Source organism: Pelophylax lessonae (genome assembly GCF_965119305.1).
Source record: "Pelophylax lessonae genome assembly, contig: HAP1_SCAFFOLD_195, whole genome shotgun sequence".
NCBI classification, from domain to species: domain Eukaryota; kingdom Metazoa; phylum Chordata; class Amphibia; order Anura; family Ranidae; genus Pelophylax; species Pelophylax lessonae.
The window spans coordinates 261,229-282,083 of NW_028120116.1; the positions used below are offsets into that span (position 1 = coordinate 261,229).

The 20,855-nt window shown below is 44.8% G+C and overlaps 1 protein-coding gene across 1 annotated transcript in view; it reads right to left on the bottom strand.

Moving 5' to 3' along the window:
- The window catches only part of LOC309543546 (uncharacterized protein), a gene marked incomplete at its 3' end in the record, with an annotated part of 70,487 nt that overhangs the window by 15,105 nt on the left and 34,527 nt on the right, over window positions 1-20,855 (bottom strand). The window contains exon 2 of the mRNA XM_082276019.1: window positions 1,486-1,818. Within this exon, the coding sequence (XP_082132145.1) occupies window positions 1,486-1,818 (333 nt within the window). The remainder of the gene's footprint in view (window positions 1-1,485; window positions 1,819-20,855) is intronic.

Here is a 20,855-nt window from a genome sequence, read left to right on the forward strand (position 1 = left end):
GAGGGGGGTAACGGGTCAGGCTGGTGGTGGTGATGTAATGATGTGGGGGAGGAGGGGGGTAACGGGTCAGGTTGGTGGTGATGTAATGATGTGGGGGAGGAGGGGGTAACGGGTCAGGCTGGTGGTGATGTAATGGTGTGGGGGAGGAGGGGGGTAACGGGTCAGGCTGGTGGTGGTGATGTAATAGTGTGGGGGAGGAGGGGGGTAACGGGTCAGGCTGGTGGTGGTGATGTAATAGTGTGGGGGAGGAGGGGGGTAACGGGTCAGGCTGGTGGTGGTGATGTAATGGTTTGGGGGAGGAGGGGGGTAACGGGTAAGGCTGGTGGTGGTGATGTAATGGTGTGGGGGAGGAGGGGGGTAACGGGTCAGGTTGGTGGTGATGTAATGATGTGGGGGAGGAGGGGGTAACGGGTCAGGCTGGTGGTGATGTAATGGTGTGGGGGAGGAGGGGGGTAACGGTTCAGGCTGGTGGTGTAATGGTGTGGGGGAGGAGGGGGGTAACGGGTCAGGCTGGTGGTGGTGATGTAATGGTGTGGGGGAGGATGGGGGTAACGGGTCAGGCTGGTGGTGGTGATGTAATAGTGTGGGGGAGGAGGGGGGTAACGGTTCAGGCTGGTGGTGTAATGGTGTGGGGGAGGAGGGGGGTAACGGGTCAGGCTGGTGGTGGTGATGTAATAGTGTGGGGGAGGAGGGGGGTAACGGGTCAGGCTGGTGGTGGTGGTGATAATGTAATGGTGTGGGGGATATTTTCTTGGCACACTTTGGGCCCCTTAGTACCAATTGAGCATCGTTTACACACCACGGCCAACCTGAGTATTGTTGCTGACCATGTCCATCCCTTTATGACTGCAGTGTCCCCATCTTCTGATGGCTCCTTCCAGCAGGATAATGCACCATGTCACAAAGTTCCAATCATCTCACCACTGGTTTCTTCACCATGACAATGAGGTCACTGTACTCCAATGGCCTCCACACTCACCACATCTCATCCAATAGAGCACATTTGGGATGTGGTGGAACAGGAGATTGGCATCATGGATGTGCAGCCGGTAAATCTGCAACAACTGTGTGATGCTATCATGTCACTATGGAGGAAAATCTCTGAGGAATGTTTCCAACACCTTGTTGTAGCTATGCCACCAAGAATGAAGGCAAAAGGGGGTCCAACCCGGTACTAGCAAGGTGTAACTAATAAAGTGTCCGGAAAGTGTGTATACTCCACACCTCTCCACTCTGTACACTGCGCTGTATGCTGTTTATTTCATACCTCTCACCCTTTGGGGCCCAGAACACTATGTCCGCACCCCTCCAGTGTCATGCTGAGTAGGACAGATGAGTGGATATCAGGGGGGAATACTGGAGACCTGTCACAGGAAGAACTCATTTCATTTCCTATCCTCACTCATCCTGTATAATAAACACTTCTTCCCCCATAGAGTACAATGCAGTGTGGAGAGAAGTGTGATGCAGTATATGGACTCTTACCCAGTACACGGATCTCTGTAGAGGACATTAGATGTCGAGGAACACAGTGACACCAGATCTTATACACACAGGAGTCATCCTTCCTGGCATGTGTCAGCTTCCAGCAGCCGCTCCCTGTGTGCAGTTGCAGTCTGGTGTCATGAGATTTAGTGAAGTTATAAGAACAGTGATTTTCCAGCAGTGTCCTAACCTCCCCTCTGCATTCTCTGTACAGCTCCAGAGTCACATAAATATCATCTTCAGGACATTTCATATTACAGTCAGTGATGTCTGATCCGCTCTGTACATACACCGTTCCTGATGACACCGATATGATCAGCATACACAGGAGACCTGGGAAGAGAAAACATCAGAAATGTGAGCAGAACTTTCACAGTGTCCCTAAATTCCAACTGTTTCCGGTACAATGAATATGAACAGAAGCAAGAAAAATCATCTGAGTCACATCAGAGAACATTAAAGAGGAAGTAAACCCTGCAAAAAAAAGAAAAAGAAAAAAAACCCCCTGTAAGACAAAGGCATAATGATCTAATGTGCATCACATACTAGCTCATTATGAAATACTTACCTTAGAATGAAGCCCCCGCAGTGCCGCCCGCTCAGTGACAGGACGGCTGACATGTTCGGCCGTCCTGCTTCCGGGATCGCGTCCTCCGGCCATCTGATTGACAGGAGGCACGTTTACATCACGGGTGGCCATTCCTTCAGAGTGCATGCGCCGCTGACATCATCGGCGGCATTAAAAGTAATTATCTCCAAATGGTGCAAATTTAGGAGATATTTACAGTACCTATAGGTAAGCCTTATTAAAGGCCTACCTATAGGTACAACTTCCAAGAGAGGGGTTACAACCTCTTTAATACAATGATCAGCCCAAAGCCTCATCAGCTTCAGTTCTTTGTGTGTCGAGTTCTATTGATGTCATTGTCATGGCCAACTGAGGACTACTGATCACTGATGGGAGATCTACTGATCACTGATGGGAGATCTACTGATCACTGATGGGAGATCTACTGATCACTGATGGAAGATCTACTGATCACTGATGGAAGATCTACTGATCACCGATGGGAGATCTATAGACCTTAGAAAAAGAAAATGGATGGGCCAGGGGGACTTTTAAAGGGATACTGTCATCAAGACAAATAGCAAAGAATCCACATATATGTAAAAATACACAAATTTTATTGATACAAGCACCAAAAATAACGAAAAAACATTAAAAGTAACTATTATCGTGTTGATAAAACACTAATAATATTACAGCATACAGAGCAATTGGGTAGTACATACAATATACAGGCTTGGGAAAGCCAAATATCCACGGAGGGTGGGTGTAGATCACGCTGTCCACTGCAGACCTATGCCAGAGATGGTAAAACTGGTGGGTCTGATGTGATGGACCTGGGTGTCTAAACCCAAACCCAGCCCGACATGTTTCGCGGGTGACCGCTTCCTCAGGGGCAGATAGCGTGGGTATGTAAAACAATGCTACTAGAATCATTAAGAGAAAGTAGAGTCAGTGCATATCTTATTTGGGAACCATGTCACATAATACATCTCATAACGGTAGGTCAAAAACAGAGGTAAGCGCCAGCCAACATATGACCCACCTGTATAGCCGGTTCTAAAAGCAACTGGAGACCTAGGGGATCACGACTGGGACTAGTACCCCCCCGGCGGACATGGGAGCAGTCCACAACAAATAGGGGTCCAAATCACAACATGTGAAGCAACTGTATTCTGGATAATGAAAAGTGTATAGTCAAAATGGGATAATTGCGTACATGCTTGTATATGTCAGCTCCATAGTAGGAGGAAAACTTACCAAATACGGTATACTTGTGTGTGTCCCCTGTAGTGTCTCATGACAGGGCTAGGGGGTGGCTGCTGGAGTAGCCAGGACTGGTAAACGGAAGATGGGGTCAATATCAGGACCAACAAACCTTGTGTCCATAAGAAGACAGGAGAAAACGCAATGTTGAAGTGTTTGGTTCAAGCAAAAGCGTGAACATTACAGAAAAAGTGAAAAGGAGGATAGACCCATCCCGATGGCTTGAAAGTAGCCTGTAGACACCATGTGCTAGAGATAGACCAAAATTAAACCATAGGATTCTAGAGCAAGTGCACACATTACCAAACGTGAGTGAATGAAACCATAGAGTGAGGGTGAAATAATCGCAAGAAAACGTGAGGTGTGACAATAGTATGCATAAAGGGATGGGGGTATAAAGAAATCAGGACGGCAAGAAGGACCCATAAATGAATGACAAGAGCCCAAGTATCTCAAAGAGTGATAGTGTTGGAATGATAAACAGCAGAGAGTCCAATGAAAAAAGATAGCATAATAGAGCCATGTGCTGTATTTACCTAACGCTCCTCGCAGTCCGGTATCCCGTAGCCGAGTGAGTGTCTCAGTGGGGATGGCGCCTATAAGAGGAACCGCTCCACCCCAAACACAGCTGGGTCGGTAATCAGCCGGCCACATGATAGCTGTGTTCGGGGCAGACGCTCCGAATGCGCTTGTACACAAACCAGCTCATCAGGATGCGCCGGATGTGACGTACTGCGCATAGCCAATGGGTGTGTCTGCGGCGCCGACGTAGACAAGTCGCCGGAGATCCAGGGACTGTCAGCAGTGTCGGTACCCAGACACTACACCATGGCTCAGGGACACATATGAAGTGTGTACCCAGACGGGCGTCACATGCCCGCCGTGGGGAACATCCAGCAGGATCCTCCGATCCATAGATGGTGATGGAAATGGGTCCGGATTGCTGAACAAAGGATATTCAGGGGAGATGAATGCCAAGTGGCGCTATACCTCTGTGACCATAAACCAAAATAATTGATATACAATAACAAGATTTTACATGTATACATTAAATCATATGGAAAAATATTATTATTATGGGAAACAAATGAACAAAACAACATAATTAACATAAGCATACTTTACATTAATAGGGGGTTTGAGACAGTTGCATAACCTTCTGGGATAGACTGCTTCCCAGATGTGGAGCCTGATATTTCCAAAATTGGGAATCAAGCTCATGAATGTCATAGGATAATGGATCAATTGGGAGAACAGGATGGGGACAGAGAGAAGTAAGGAGATGAAGAAAGGGGGAGGAAAAAAGGGGGGAAAAAAAGGGGAGGGGGGGGGGGGAGGAAAGGGGGGAGGTGGGAGGGAAAAAGAAAAAGAAAAAGAAAGGGGACAAGGAAAAGGAGTGGGAAAGAACTAGGAAGGGGGAGGGAAAAAAGGGGAAGAGAATGTAGCAGGAAGGAGACCAGACAGTCAAACTACCAACCATATATCTATAGAAATGACTTGTAGGAATGTGCCTCGTTTAAACCAGGATATGAGAGGGCATTGAGCCTCTCAATCCAAAGTGTTTCTCGTTGGAGAATGCGACGATCCCAGTTACCCCCTCTGGGGTCTGGGGGAATGATTTCTAAAACTCTAAAGGATATACATGTGTTATTGTATCTATGTTTAAGGCCAATGTGACGTGTTACAGGAGTGAGTATCTTGCCACCCTCTGAGCAATAGAGATGGTCCCCTATTCTTTGACCTAGTTCGCGGATGGTTTTGCCTACATAGAAAGCAGAGCATTGACATTGCATCAAATAGACTACTCCCCGTGTGGAGCAGTCAGCATATCGATTGAGTCTGTGTGATTGACCGTTAGGTAGTGAGGTGACCATGCCTTCCCTAATCCAGGGACATCTGGGACAATGTCCACATGCATATGTCCCCGTAATTTGTGGGACTGGAGTGGTATGTTCCCTATAGTGACTGGTGATCAGCCAATCACGTAATGATGTTGCTCTTCGGAATACCAATTCAGGAGAGTCCTTGACATATCTGGAGAGGATAGGATCCTCATCCAGTATATGCCAATTCCTCTCCAAAATTTTCCGTAATTGTACTGAGTTGCTGGAATATTGCGTAATGAATCTCACTGTCTGAGTATTCTCATGTGTTTTTTTGGGGTATAGCAAGTCAGCTCTGGATTGAGCTTGCGCTCGATTGAAGGCCTTTCGTAGAGTCTTACGGGAGTATCCTCGCTGTAGGAGTCTATCCCGTAATTTTTTAGACTCCACCAAAAAGTCTGCATCTAATGTACAGTTGCGACGAGTTCGCAGATATTGTGCGTAAGGGATACTATTCTTAAGGGATTCAGGATGTAAACTGGATGCATGCAGTAGCATGTTGCCTGCACTAGGCTTCCTATAGAGGTTAGTGATGATGTGTCCATCATCTTCTCTTTTGATTTCAACATCAAGAAAGACAATTTGCCTGTCATGTATGTTGTGGGTAAATTTGAGGTTGAATTAGTTCACGTTCATGGCAGATAACATAGCGTCTAGTTCGTTGCGTGTACCCGTCCATATAATTAGGAGGTCGTCAATATAACGAAACCAGCACAGTAGGTATTTTAGCCACTGTGCATATTGTTCATTGGCGAAAATGTATCTTTCCCACCTTCCAAGGAATAGATTTGCATACGAGGGGGCGCAACAGGTCCCCATTGCGACCCCTTGAATCTGCAAATAGGTCTTATCCATGAACGTGAAGAAATTCCTAGTCAAAATAAATCTTAATAAAGATAAAATGAAGTCATTGTGAGACCAGGTGGAACGATCTTGCTCATACAAAAAGGACTTGACCGACCGGATGCCCTCCTCGTGCGGTATACTCGAGTATAGTGCCTCGATATCAACCGCCACGAGGAGGGCATCCGGGGGTGTATAGATGTCCTCAAGGTGGCGTAGGAGATCGGGAGTGTCCTGAATGTAAGATGGTAAACTCTGCACAAAGGGGCGCAAAAAAGCGTCCACATATCGGCTAGCATGCTCTGACATGGATCCAATGCCGGAGACAATGGGTCTCCCCGGGGGCCTAGATAAATTCTTATGGATTTTGGGAAGTGTGTACATAGTTGGGGTTCTAGGGTGTGAAACACGCAGATACTCGTATGTGTCTTTGTCTATAGTGCCTATCAAATAGGCATTCAGACATAGATTCTGTAGTTCGTTTTGAAAAGTATTTGTTAGTTCAGGTTGTATAGGGAGATACCACGACTCGTTAAGCACATCTAAACACATCGTCTGGTATTGTGGATGTGTCATGATTACCACGTTTCCCCCTTTGTCAGAGGGTTTAATGATAATATCATGGTTGGATTGTAGTTGTTTTAGAGCTTCTTTTAAATTGGTGGTTAGATTCTGGGGAGTTGGTTGCCAACGTTTCCGTTTGAGATCACGGATCACCTGGCAAACAAATGCCCAGATCTTTGGACAAATAGATAGATCAGGAAATTTCGTGGATTTGGATTTAAAAATTGGAGGAACAGATTGTAGGGAAGGTGTGACAATGGATGTAGCACTAGGCTCTCCGGGGTCTGAGGAACCCTCCTCATAGAGGAGCATCAGATCCCGGAGAGCCCGGAACTCATCCATTGAGAAATGTTTAATTTGCTCGGTAAGAGCCAATTCAAGTTTTTTCTTTTGGCGATCAGCATCGAAAATGTACTTGTAGGTCAAGTTGCGAGCAAACAGGTACAAATCTTTAATAGTGTCATATATATTGATTGATTGTGAAGGACAAAATCCCAAACCTAATTGTAAGACGGTGGTCTGATCCGAAGTGAGGGGTATATCTGTGAGATTGATAATATTGAAACAGTCTTGATTTATTTCTGTGATGGTGGGGTTTGTGTCGGTGTCAATGTGACGAAGTCTTTTAGTTTGGTCTGTTTTTTGGTTTTCGGGATGGCTCCTAGGGAGACATCTAAAAAACCATTCTCATTGGTGTTAGATTGTTTAGTATTAGGCAAGATATTAGTGGTAAGGATTTTCTGGAGTGTAGGTGTTAGATCTGAAGTGCTAGTTGTGGGTGTCTGTGGTCGTCTTTTGCCCAAAGGGTCATCAGACGAATATCCACCATTGTGTCTAGTGCGTTTAGTGACTCGTGTGCGCGCAGCCCTTGAATTAGAGGGGCGTAAACTAGCCTGTGAGTGAAGGGGATTGGTATTTGAAGAATCTGATTCAGGATATTCATCAATCTGTGATGATCTCTCATTTCTGAGTGTTTGGTTGATGGGATTGGTCGCTCTGGGGGTCCACTTATAGGCGTATCCACCCAAAAAGGCCAATTTATCCCGATTGTATTTGGCCTGTTTCCTGAGTATTATGTCTTGATTAATTTCCTCAAGTTGTTGTTTAATTTCTTGCCATTTGGCTGCAAAGCTAGGGTGATCCATGACATGTCTGTATTGGATGTTCAAAGTGTCAATTTCCGCATCCAACCCAGACATATCCAGATTATATTGTTGCACAAGGATAGTCATTAATTCCTTGCTACATCTATCTAAGGCGGACTCCCACGTCTTCCTAAATGTCTCGGTGGGGTTCCGGACAGTCGGGAAGGTGTGTAGTCTCAGACCCCTAGGGTTCACATTTTCAGTAATATACTTTTCAAAAAACACGATATGCCAATATAAGTGAGATTTACGTTTAAGTAATCCAAATATTTTTTGTAAATAAATTTTTAACTCTTCCTCATCCCTACGATTAGATGTGAAGGTAGATTGAATATGGGACATAAAACCTGTCCAAGCCTGTCCCAAAAGATCCATGATACACAATTACTTAATTTTAGACTATAAATAGAAATAAGTGTGTAGACTAATTTTGAAAAAAGAAAGATATATAGAGCTGTCACAAACAGAGAACAAGGGGCCCCGGGTGTATTGTCCACCCAAATATACGTAGTATAAACAAAAGGGGACAGCTAGCTAGCAAAAGAATTACAAGTATCCACGTCCCAATTGAATGTAGAAAAAGAAAATGGATGGGCCAGGGGGACTTTTAAAGGGATACTGTCATCAAGACAAATAGCAAAGAATCCACATATATGTAAAAATACACAAATTTTATTGATACAAGCACCAAAAATAACGAAAAAACATTAAAAGTAACTATTATCGTGTTGATAAAACACTAATAATATTACAGCATACAGAGCAATTGGGTAGTACATACAATATACAGGCTTGGGAAAGCCAAATATCCACGGAGGGTGGGTGTAGATCACGCTGTCCACTGCAGACCTATGCCAGAGATGGTAAAACTGGTGGGTCTGATGTGATGGACCTGGGTGTCTAAACCCAAACCCAGCCCGACATGTTTCGCGGGTGACCGCTTCCTCAGGGGCAGATAGCGTGGGTATGTAAAACAATGCTACTAGAATCATTAAGAGAAAGTAGAGTCAGTGCATATCTTATTTGGGAACCATGTCACATAATACATCTCATAACGGTAGGTCAAAAACAGAGGTAAGCGCCAGCCAACATATGACCCACCTGTATAGCCGGTTCTAAAAGCAACTGGAGACCTAGGGGATCACGACTGGGACTAGTACCCCCCCGGCGGACATGGGAGCAGTCCACAACAAATAGGGGTCCAAATCACAACATGTGAAGCAACTGTATTCTGGATAATGAAAAGTGTATAGTCAAAATGGGATAATTGCGTACATGCTTGTATATGTCAGCTCCATAGTAGGAGGAAAACTTACCAAATACGGTATACTTGTGTGTGTCCCCTGTAGTGTCTCATGACAGGGCTAGGGGGTGGCTGCTGGAGTAGCCAGGACTGGTAAGCGGAAGATGGGGTCAATATCAGGACCAACAAACCTTGTGTCCATAAGAAGACAGGAGAAAACGCAATGTTGAAGTGTTTGGTTCAAGCAAAAGCGTGAACATTACAGAAAAAGTGAAAAGGAGGATAGACCCATCCCGATGGCTTGAAAGTAGCCTGTAGACACCATGTGCTAGAGATAGACCAAAATTAAACCATAGGATTCTAGAGCAAGTGCACACATTACCAAACGTGAGTGAATGAAACCATAGAGTGAGGGTGAAATAATCGCAAGAAAACGTGAGGTGTGACAATAGTATGCATAAAGGGATGGGGGTATAAAGAAATCAGGACGGCAAGAAGGACCCATAAATGAATGACAAGAGCCCAAGTATCTCAAAGAGTGATAGTGTTGGAATGATAAACAGCAGAGAGTCCAATGAAAAAAGATAGCATAATAGAGCCATGTGCTGTATTTACCTAACGCTCCTCGCAGTCCGGTATCCCGTAGCCGAGTGAGTGTCTCAGTGGGGATGGCGCCTATAAGAGGAACCGCTCCACCCCAAACACAGCTGGGTCGGTAATCAGCCGGCCACATGATAGCTGTGTTCGGGGCAGACGCTCCGAATGCGCTTGTACACAAACCAGCTCATCAGGATGCGCCGGATGTGCGCATTGATGAGCTGGTTTGTGTACAAGCGCATTCGGAGCGTCTGCCCCGAACACAGCTATCATGTGGCCGGCTGATTACCGACCCAGCTGTGTTTGGGGTGGAGCGGTTCCTCTTATAGGCGCCATCCCCACTGAGACACTCACTCGGCTACGGGATACCGGACTGCGAGGAGCGTTAGGTAAATACAGCACATGGCTCTATTATGCTATCTTTTTTCATTGGACTCTCTGCTGTTTATCATTCCAACACTATCACTCTTTGAGATACTTGGGCTCTTGTCATTCATTTATGGGTCCTTCTTGCCGTCCTGATTTCTTTATACCCCCATCCCTTTATGCATACTATTGTCACACCTCACGTTTTCTTGCGATTATTTCACCCTCACTCTATGGTTTCATTCACTCACGTTTGGTAATGTGTGCACTTGCTCTAGAATCCTATGGTTTAATTTTGGTCTATCTCTAGCACATGGTGTCTACAGGCTACTTTCAAGCCATCGGGATGGGTCTATCCTCCTTTTCACTTTTTCTGTAATGTTCACGCTTTTGCTTGAACCAAACACTTCAACATTGCGTTTTCTCCTGTCTTCTTATGGACACAAGGTTTGTTGGTCCTGATATTGACCCCATCTTCCGTTTACCAGTCCTGGCTACTCCAGCAGCCACCCCCTAGCCCTGTCATGAGACACTACAGGGGACACACACAAGTATACCGTATTTGGTAAGTTTTCCTCCTACTATGGAGCTGACATATACAAGCATGTACGCAATTATCCCATTTTGACTATACACTTTTCATTATCCAGAATACAGTTGCTTCACATGTTGTGATTTGGACCCCTATTTGTTGTGGACTGCTCCCATGTCCGCCGGGGGGGTACTAGTCCCAGTCGTGATCCCCTAGGTCTCCAGTTGCTTTTAGAACCGGCTATACAGGTGGGTCATATGTTGTCTGGCGCTTACCTCTGTTTTTGACCTACCGTTATGAGATGTATTATGTGACATGGTTCCCAAATAAGATATGCACTGACTCTACTTTCTCTTAATGATTCTAGTAGCATTGTTTTACATACCCACGCTATCTGCCCCTGAGGAAGCGGTCACCCGCGAAACATGTCGGGCTGGGTTTGGGTTTAGACACCCAGGTCCATCACATCAGACCCACCAGTTTTACCATCTCTGGCATAGGTCTGCAGTGGACAGCGTGATCTACACCCACCCTCCGTGGATATTTGGCTTTCCCAAGCCTGTATATTGTATGTACTACCCAATTGCTCTGTATGCTGTAATATTATTAGTGTTTTATCAACACGATAATAGTTACTTTTAATGTTTTTTCGTTATTTTTGGTGCTTGTATCAATAAAATTTGTGTATTTTTACATATATGTGGATTCTTTGCTATTTGTCTTGATGACAGTATCCCTTTAAAAGTCCCCCTGGCCCATCCATTTTCTTTTTCTACATTCAATTGGGACGTGGATACTTGTAATTCTTTTGCTAGCTAGCTGTCCCCTTTTGTTTATACTACGTATATTTGGGTGGACAATACACCCGGGGCCCCTTGTTCTCTGTTTGTGACAGCTCTATATATCTTTCTTTTTTCAAAATTAGTCTACACACTTATTTCTATTTATAGTCTAAAATTAAGTAATTGTGTATCATGGATCTTTTGGGACAGGCTTGGACAGGTTTTATGTCCCATATTCAATCTACCTTCACATCTAATCGTAGGGATGAGGAAGAGTTAAAAATTTATTTACAAAAAATATTTGGATTACTTAAACGTAAATCTCACTTATATTGGCATATCGTGTTTTTTGAAAAGTATATTACTGAAAATGTGAACCCTAGGGGTCTGAGACTACACACCTTCCCGACTGTCCGGAACCCCACCGAGACATTTAGGAAGACGTGGGAGTCCGCCTTAGATAGATGTAGCAAGGAATTAATGACTATCCTTGTGCAACAATATAATCTGGATATGTCTGGGTTGGATGCGGAAATTGACACTTTGAACATCCAATACAGACATGTCATGGATCACCCTAGCTTTGCAGCCAAATGGCAAGAAATTAAACAACAACTTGAGGAAATTAATCAAGACATAATACTCAGGAAACAGGCCAAATACAATCGGGATAAATTGGCCTTTTTGGGTGGATACGCCTATAAGTGGACCCCCAGAGCGACCAATCCCATCAACCAAACACTCAGAAATGAGAGATCATCACAGATTGATGAATATCCTGAATCAGATTCTTCAAATACCAATCCCCTTCACTCACAGGCTAGTTTACGCCCCTCTAATTCAAGGGCTGCGCGCACACGAGTCACTAAACGCACTAGACACAATGGTGGATATTCGTCTGATGACCCTTTGGGCAAAAGACGACCACAGACACCTACACTCCAGAAAATCCTTACCACTAATATCTTGCCTAATACTAAACAATCTAACACCAATGAGAATGGTTTTTTAGATGTCTCCCTAGGAGCCATCCCGAAAACCAAAAAACAGACCAAACTAAAAGACTTCGTCACATTGACACCGACACAAACCCCACCATCACAGAAATAAATCAAGACTGTTTCAATATTATCAATCTCACAGATATACCCCTCACTTCGGATCAGACCACCGTCTTACAATTAGGTTTGGGATTTTGTCCTTCACAATCAATCAATATATATGACACTATTAAAGATTTGTACCTGTTTGCTCGCAACTTGACCTACAAGTACATTTTCGATGCTGATCGCCAAAAGAAAAAACTTGAATTGGCTCTTACCGAGCAAATTAAACATTTCTCAATGGATGAGTTCCGGGCTCTCCGGGATCTGATGCTCCTCTATGAGGAGGGTTCCTCAGACCCCGGAGAGCCTAGTGCTACATCCATTGTCACACCTTCCCTACAATCTGTTCCTCCAATTTTTAAATCCAAATCCACGAAATTTCCTGATCTATCTATTTGTCCAAAGATCTGGGCATTTGTTTGCCAGGTGATCCGTGATCTCAAACGGAAACGTTGGCAACCAACTCCCCAGAATCTAACCACCAATTTAAAAGAAGCTCTAAAACAACTACAATCCAACCATGATATTATCATTAAACCCTCTGACAAAGGGGGAAACGTGGTAATCATGACACATCCACAATACCAGACGATGTGTTTAGATGTGCTTAACAACGAGTCGTGGTATCTCCCTATACAACCTGAACTAACAAATACTTTTCAAAACGAACTACAGAATCTATGTCTGAATGCCTATTTGATAGGCACTATAGACAAAGACACATACGAGTATCTGCGTGTTTCACACCCTAGAACCCCAACTATGTACACACTTCCCAAAATCCATAAGAATTTATCTAGGCCCCCGGGGAGACCCATTGTCTCCGGCATTGGATCCATGTCAGAGCATGCTAGCCGATATGTGGACGCTTTTTTGCGCCCCTTTGTGCAGAGTTTACCATCTTACATTCAGGACACTCCCGATCTCCTACGCCACCTTGAGGACATCTATACACCCCCGGATGCCCTCCTCGTGGCGGTTGATATCGAGGCACTATACTCGAGTATACCGCACGAGGAGGGCATCCGGTCGGTCAAGTCCTTTTTGTATGAGCAAGATCGTTCCACCTGGTCTCACAATGACTTCATTTTATCTTTATTAAGATTTATTTTGACTAGGAATTTCTTCACGTTCATGGATAAGACCTATTTGCAGATTCAAGGGGTCGCAATGGGGACCTGTTGCGCCCCCTCGTATGCAAATCTATTCCTTGGAAGGTGGGAAAGATACATTTTCGCCAATGAACAATATGCACAGTGGCTAAAATACCTACTGTGCTGGTTTCGTTATATTGACGACCTCCTAATTATATGGACGGGTACACGCAACGAACTAGACGCTATGTTATCTGCCATGAACGTGAACTAATTCAACCTCAAATTTACCCACAACATACATGACAGGCAAATTGTCTTTCTTGATGTTGAAATCAAAAGAGAAGATGATGGACACATCATCACTAACCTCTATAGGAAGCCTAGTGCAGGCAACATGCTACTGCATGCATCCAGTTTACATCCTGAATCCCTTAAGAATGGTATCCCTTACGCACAATATCTGCGAACTCGTCGCAACTGTACATTAGATGCAGACTTTTTGGTGGAGTCTAAAAAATTACGGGATAGACTCCTACAGCGAGGATACTCCCGTAAGACTCTACGAAAGGCCTTCAATCGAGCGCAAGCTCAATCCAGAGCTGACTTGCTATACCCCAAAAAAACACATGAGAATACTCAGACAGTGAGATTCATTACGCAATATTCCAGCAACTCAGTACAATTATGGAAAATTTTGGAGAGGAATTGGCATATACTGGATGAGGATCCTATCCTCTCCAGATATGTCAAGGACTCTCCTGAATTGGTATTCCGAAGAGCAACATCATTACGTGATCGGCTGATCACCAGTCACTATAGGGAACATACCACTCCAGTCCCACAAATTACGGGGACATATGCATGTGGACATTGTCCCAGATGTCCCTGGATTAGGGAAGGCATGGTCACCTCACTACCTAACGGTCAATCACACAGACTCAATCGATATGCTGACTGCTCCACACGGGGAGTAGTCTATTTGATGCAATGTCAATGCTCTGCTTTCTATGTAGGCAAAACCATCCGCGAACTAGGTCAAAGAATAGGGGACCATCTCTATTGCTCAGAGGGTGGCAAGATACTCACTCCTGTAACACGTCACATTGGCCTTAAACATAGATACAATAACACATGTATATCCTTTAGAGTTTTAGAAATCATTCCCCCAGACCCCAGAGGGGGTAACTGGGATCGTCGCATTCTCCAACGAGAAACACTTTGGATTGAGAGGCTCAATGCCCTCTCATATCCTGGTTTAAACGAGGCACATTCCTACAAGTCATTTCTATAGATATATGGTTGGTAGTTTGACTGTCTGGTCTCCTTCCTGCTACATTCTCTTCCCCTTTTTTCCCTCCCCCTTCCTAGTTCTTTCCCACTCCTTTTCCTTGTCCCCTTTCTTTTTCTTTTTCCCTCCCACCTCCCCCCTTTCCTCCCCCCCCCTCCCCTTTTTTTTCCCCCCTTTTTTCCTCCCCCTTTCTTCATCTCCTTACTTCTCTCTGTCCCCATCCTGTTCTCCCAATTGATCCATTATCCTATGACATTCATGAGCTTGATTCCCAATTTTGGAAATATCAGGCTCCACATCTGGGAAGCAGTCTATCCCAGAAGGTTATGCAACTGTCTCAAACCCCCTATTAATGTAAAGTATGCTTATGTTAATTATGTTGTTTTGTTCATTTGTTTCCCATAATAATATTTTTCCATATGATTTAATGTATACATGTAAAATCTTGTTATTGTATATCAATTATTTTGGTTTATGGTCACAGAGGTATAGCGCCACTTGGCATTCATCTCCCCTGAATATCCTTTGTTCAGCAATCCGGACCCATTTCCATCACCATCTATGGATCGGAGGATCCTGCTGGATGTTCCCCACGGCGGGCATGTGACGCCCGTCTGGGTACACACTTCATATGTGTCCCTGAGCCATGGTGTAGTGTCTGGGTACCGACACTGCTGACAGTCCCTGGATCTCCGGCGACTTGTCTACGTCGGCGCCGCAGACACACCCATTGGCTATGCGCAGTACGTCACATCCGGCGCATCCTGATGAGCTGGTTTGTGTACAAGCGCATTCGGAGCGTCTGCCCCGAACACAGCTATCATGTGGCCGGCTGATTACCGACCCAGCTGTGTTTGGGGTGGAGCGGTTCCTCTTATAGGCGCCATCCCCACTGAGACACTCACTCGGCTACGGGATACCGGACTGCGAGGAGCGTTAGGTAAATACAGCACATGGCTCTATTATGCTATCTTTTTTCATTGGACTCTCTGCTGTTTATCATTCCAACACTATCACTCTTTGAGATACTTGGGCTCTTGTCATTCATTTATGGGTCCTTCTTGCCGTCCTGATTTCTTTATACCCCCATCCCTTTATGCATACTATTGTCACACCTCACGTTTTCTTGCGATTATTTCACCCTCACTCTATGGTTTCATTCACTCACGTTTGGTAATGTGTGCACTTGCTCTAGAATCCTATGGTTTAATTTTGGTCTATCTCTAGCACATGGTGTCTACAGGCTACTTTCAAGCCATCGGGATGGGTCTATCCTCCTTTTCACTTTTTCTGTAATGTTCACGCTTTTGCTTGAACCAAACACTTCAACATTGCGTTTTCTCCTGTCTTCTTATGGACACAAGGTTTGTTGGTCCTGATATTGACCCCATCTTCCGTTTACCAGTCCTGGCTACTCCAGCAGCCACCCCCTAGCCCTGTCATGAGACACTACAGGGGACACACACAAGTATACCGTATTTGGTAAGTTTTCCTCCTACTATGGAGCTGACATATACAAGCATGTACGCAATTATCCCATTTTGACTATACACTTTTCATTATCCAGAATACAGTTGCTTCACATGTTGTGATTTGGACCCCTATTTGTTGTGGACTGCTCCCATGTCCGCCGGGGGGGTACTAGTCCCAGTCGTGATCCCCTAGGTCTCCAGTTGCTTTTAGAACCGGCTATACAGGTGGGTCATATGTTGGCTGGCGCTTACCTCTGTTTTTGACCTACCGTTATGAGATGTATTATGTGACATGGTTCCCAAATAAGATATGCACTGACTCTACTTTCTCTTAATGATTCTAGTAGCATTGTTTTACATACCCACGCTATCTGCCCCTGAGGAAGCGGTCACCCGCGAAACATGTCGGGCTGGGTTTGGGTTTAGACACCCAGGTCCATCACATCAGACCCACCAGTTTTACCATCTCTGGCATAGGTCTGCAGTGGACAGCGTGATCTACACCCACCCTCCGTGGATATTTGGCTTTCCCAAGCCTGTATATTGTATGTACTACCCAATTGCTCTGTATGCTGTAATATTATTAGTGTTTTATCAACACGATAATAGTTACTTTTAATGTTTTTTCGTTATTTTTGGTGCTTGTATCAATAAAATTTGTGTATTTTTACATATATGTGGATTCTTTGCTATTTGTCTTGATGACAGTATCCCTTTAAAAGTCCCCCTGGCCCATCCATTTTCTTTTTCTACATTCAATTGGGACGTGGATACTTGTAATTCTTTTGCTAGCTAGCTGTCCCCTTTTGTTTATACTATCTATAGACCTTAGCTGGATACACACTATCCAACTTGTGGTTAGATTTCCTTCAGATTTACCTTTTCTTTGTAGTACAAGGGCCGGCCAGATTGCATACAAACTGAAAGTGTTTATGTTTGACCTCATATTATATGGTTTTGGTAAGTCTAAAGGAAAAAATCTTCAGAAAATCTTATAGTGTGTATGGCCCTTTAGAGGGCTGGAGGAACAATTACAGATGCATGGTAAGGAATGAAGAGGAAGTTCCAGTAAATGACCTGATCCCATGTCCAGAACTGTTATCACTGATAGGATTGGTATTTCTAAATGCACAGGAGATATTAACCACTTTAAGACCGGAAGGATTTTTCCCCTTAATGACCAGGCCCGATTTTGCAATTCGGCACTGCGTTACTTTAACGGACAATTGAGTGGTCGTGCGACACTGTACCCAAACGAATTATGTCCTTTTTTTCCCCCATAAATAGAGCTTTCTTTTGGTGGGATTTGATCACTTGTGCGATTTTCATTATTTGCGCAAATAAAGAGCGACAATTCTTGGAAAAAAAACATTTTTCACATTCTGCTATATAACATTCCCCAAAAAATAAATAAAAAAATCGAAATTTTTTAACATTTTAGGCCAATTTGTTTTCTGCTATATATTTTTGGTAAAAAAAAAAAAAAAGCGCAATAAGCGTATTTTGATTGGTTTGCGCAAATGTTATTGCGTCTACTAACTACGGGAAAGATTTATGTCATTTTTAATGTATTTTTTTTTACTAGTAATGGTGGCAATCTGCAATTTTTTGCGGGACTGCGACATTGCGGTGGACAGGTCGGACCCCTAACTGATATTTTTGATACTTTTTGGGGACCAGTGACACTAATACAGTGATCAGTGCTAAATAATATGCACTGTTACTGTATAAATGACACTGGCAGGGATGGGGTTAATACTGGGGGTGATGAAAGGGGTTAAAAGTATGCCTAATATGCTTACTGACTGTGTGGGGGAAGGGCTCTGTGACACAGGCACAGAGAGATCGGAGTTGTAGCTTAGCTGAAACTGCAGATCTCTCCCTGCCTGTCTGAGAGAAGATCCGCCTGCTTTGTTTACATAAGCAGGTGGGTCTTCTCTCAGTTTTTCAGATGATCGCGGGAGGGCAGCGGCAATCAGGCTGCTCCTCCCGCGGCCCGCCTCCCGCTGTGTCTAAACACAGCGGAAGTGCAGCTCCGGTGGGCTGCGCGCACCGCCGAAAAGCACATCCACTCCAGTCACATAGTACTACGTAACTGGACACAGCCAAGCCGCCCTGCCACAGTAAAAAGGCGGCAGGCGGTCGGCAAGTGGTTAAGGAAGACAAAAAGTTTGAGGACTGACCTAGAACAATGTAAAATCAATAGGCTCCATGTGAGTTCAGGTCTATACCAGGCACCTAGGAAGTTCCCAGAAGAGCTCAGAGACCCTCTAAGACTATTCCAGAAGTACTCATGTCTCCATATGTACAGCCAAACTGTTCCCACAAAGTTGGGAGCATGAAATTGTCCAAAATGTCTTGGTATGCTGATGCCCTAAGAGTTCCCTTCACTGGATTTAAGGGGCCAATCCCAATCCATGAAAAACAACCCCACACCATAATCCCCCCTCCACCAAACTTTACACTTGGCACAATGCAGTCAGGCAAGTACCATTCTCCAAGCAACCGCCAAACCCAGAACGCATCCATCGGATTGCCAGACAGAGAAGTGTGATTCTTGACTCCAGAGAACACATCTCCACTGCTCTGGAGTCCAGTCGTGGTGTTTTACACCACTGCCTCCAACTCTTTGCGTTGCACCCGGTGATGTAAGGCTTGGATGCAGATGCTCGGCCATGGAAACCTATTCCATGAAGCTCTCTATTAACAGTCCTTGTGCTAATCTGAAGACCACACAAAGTTTGGAGGTCTGTAGCTATTGACTCTGCAGACAGTTGGTGACTTCTGCGCACTATGAGCTTTAGCATGCACTGACCCCGCTCTGTCATTTTACGTTGTTGTTCCCAGGTGCTTCCACTTTGGTATAATACCACTAACAGTTGACAGTGGAATATTTAGTAGCAAGGAAATTTCACAAACAGACTTATTGCACAGGTGGCAACCTATCACGGTACCACACTTGGATTCACTGAGCTCCTGACAGCGACCCATTCTTTCACAAATGTTTGTAGAAGCAGTCTGCATGCCTAGGTGCTTGATTTTATACACCTGAGGCCCTAGAGGTGATTGGAACACCTGAATCCAATGATTTCGAGGGGTGTCCCAATACTTTTGGCAATATAGTGTGTGTCCAGCCATTGCAAGATGACTCACCACCACAGCAAGCCATCATTTTTATAAACTCATCACTATGTAGGTGCAGATAGATTTCCAGAACTGCATGACTGGCTTCACTTTCTACTTACTTTTCAGACTCAAAATATATAAACATCCAGTCAGAGGACACACTGAACACAGAACGTGCACCGGATCAGATCTTGATAATGAAGGGTGAACGGTCAGGAGGAGTATTAGGACCCAGGGCCGGAGTGGGACTCATTTTCAGCCCTGGAGTTTCATGCCTTAGACCGGCCCACTTTAGTTCACCTGACTGAAAAACTCCCACACATGGCATCATCCCATCCTACCTTGCTGCTAAGACTTTGCTACAACACTCCCAGCTGTTCACCTCCACCATCATAATGGTGAGCTCCGTCTCCGCGCTTTTCTCCCCTAGTGCAGTAGGTGTGAGCTAAAAGGTCACTCATGTGATGGTGGAAGTGAACAGTAACAGCTGGGCGTGTCTTACCAACAAGGCGGGATGGGATACCATCACTGGGAGTTTTTTAGTCAGGTTTCAGGAGGTATATAAATGGCCTTTACCTATAACAAGGGCTTTAGTCAGAGCTTTACAATTTAATTTTATCTACTACACCCCCCCCCCTTTATCTGTATTGGCAGTTTTTGGAAAAGATTAACTAATCCTTTCATGTTCACTAAAACATGCAGTTTGGCTCAGGGGCGGACTGACAACTCATGGGGCCCCCGGGCAGTAGGGGATCATGGGGACCCCTGTGTCCCCGTCCATGTGTCCCAGCCCACACTCAAGCAGCTTATCAGTACCCATCAAATGCAGCTTATCAATGCCCATCAAATGCAGCCTCACCAATGCCCATCAAATGCAGCCTCGTCAGTGCCCATCGAATGCAGCCTTATCGGTGCTTATCAAATACAGTCTCACCGGTGCCCATCAAATGCAGCTTATTAGTGCCCATTAATGAACCCTCACCAGTGCTCTTCAAATGTAGCTTATCAGTGCCCATAAAATACAGCTTATCAGTGCCTATCAAACGCAGCCTCATCAGTACCCATCAAACGCAGCCTCATCAGTACCCATCAAATGCAGCCTCATCAGTACCCATTAAATGCAGCCCCATCAGTACCCATCAAATGCAGCCTCGTCAGTGCCCATCGAATGCAGCCTTATCGGTGCTTATCAAATGCAGCCTCACCGGTGCCCATCAAATGCAGCTTATTAGTGCCCATTAATGAACCCTCACCAGTGCTCATCAAATGTAGCTTATCAGTGCCCATAAAATGCAGCTTATCAGTGCCTATCAAATGCAGCTTCATCAGTACCCATCAAATGCAGCCTCACCAGTGCCCACCAAATGCAGCTTATTAGTGCCAATCAATGTAGCATCAATAGTGCCTATCAAATGCAGCCTCACCAGTGCCCATCAAATGCAGCATCAATAGTGCCTATCAAATGCAATCTCACCAGTGCCAACAAATGCAG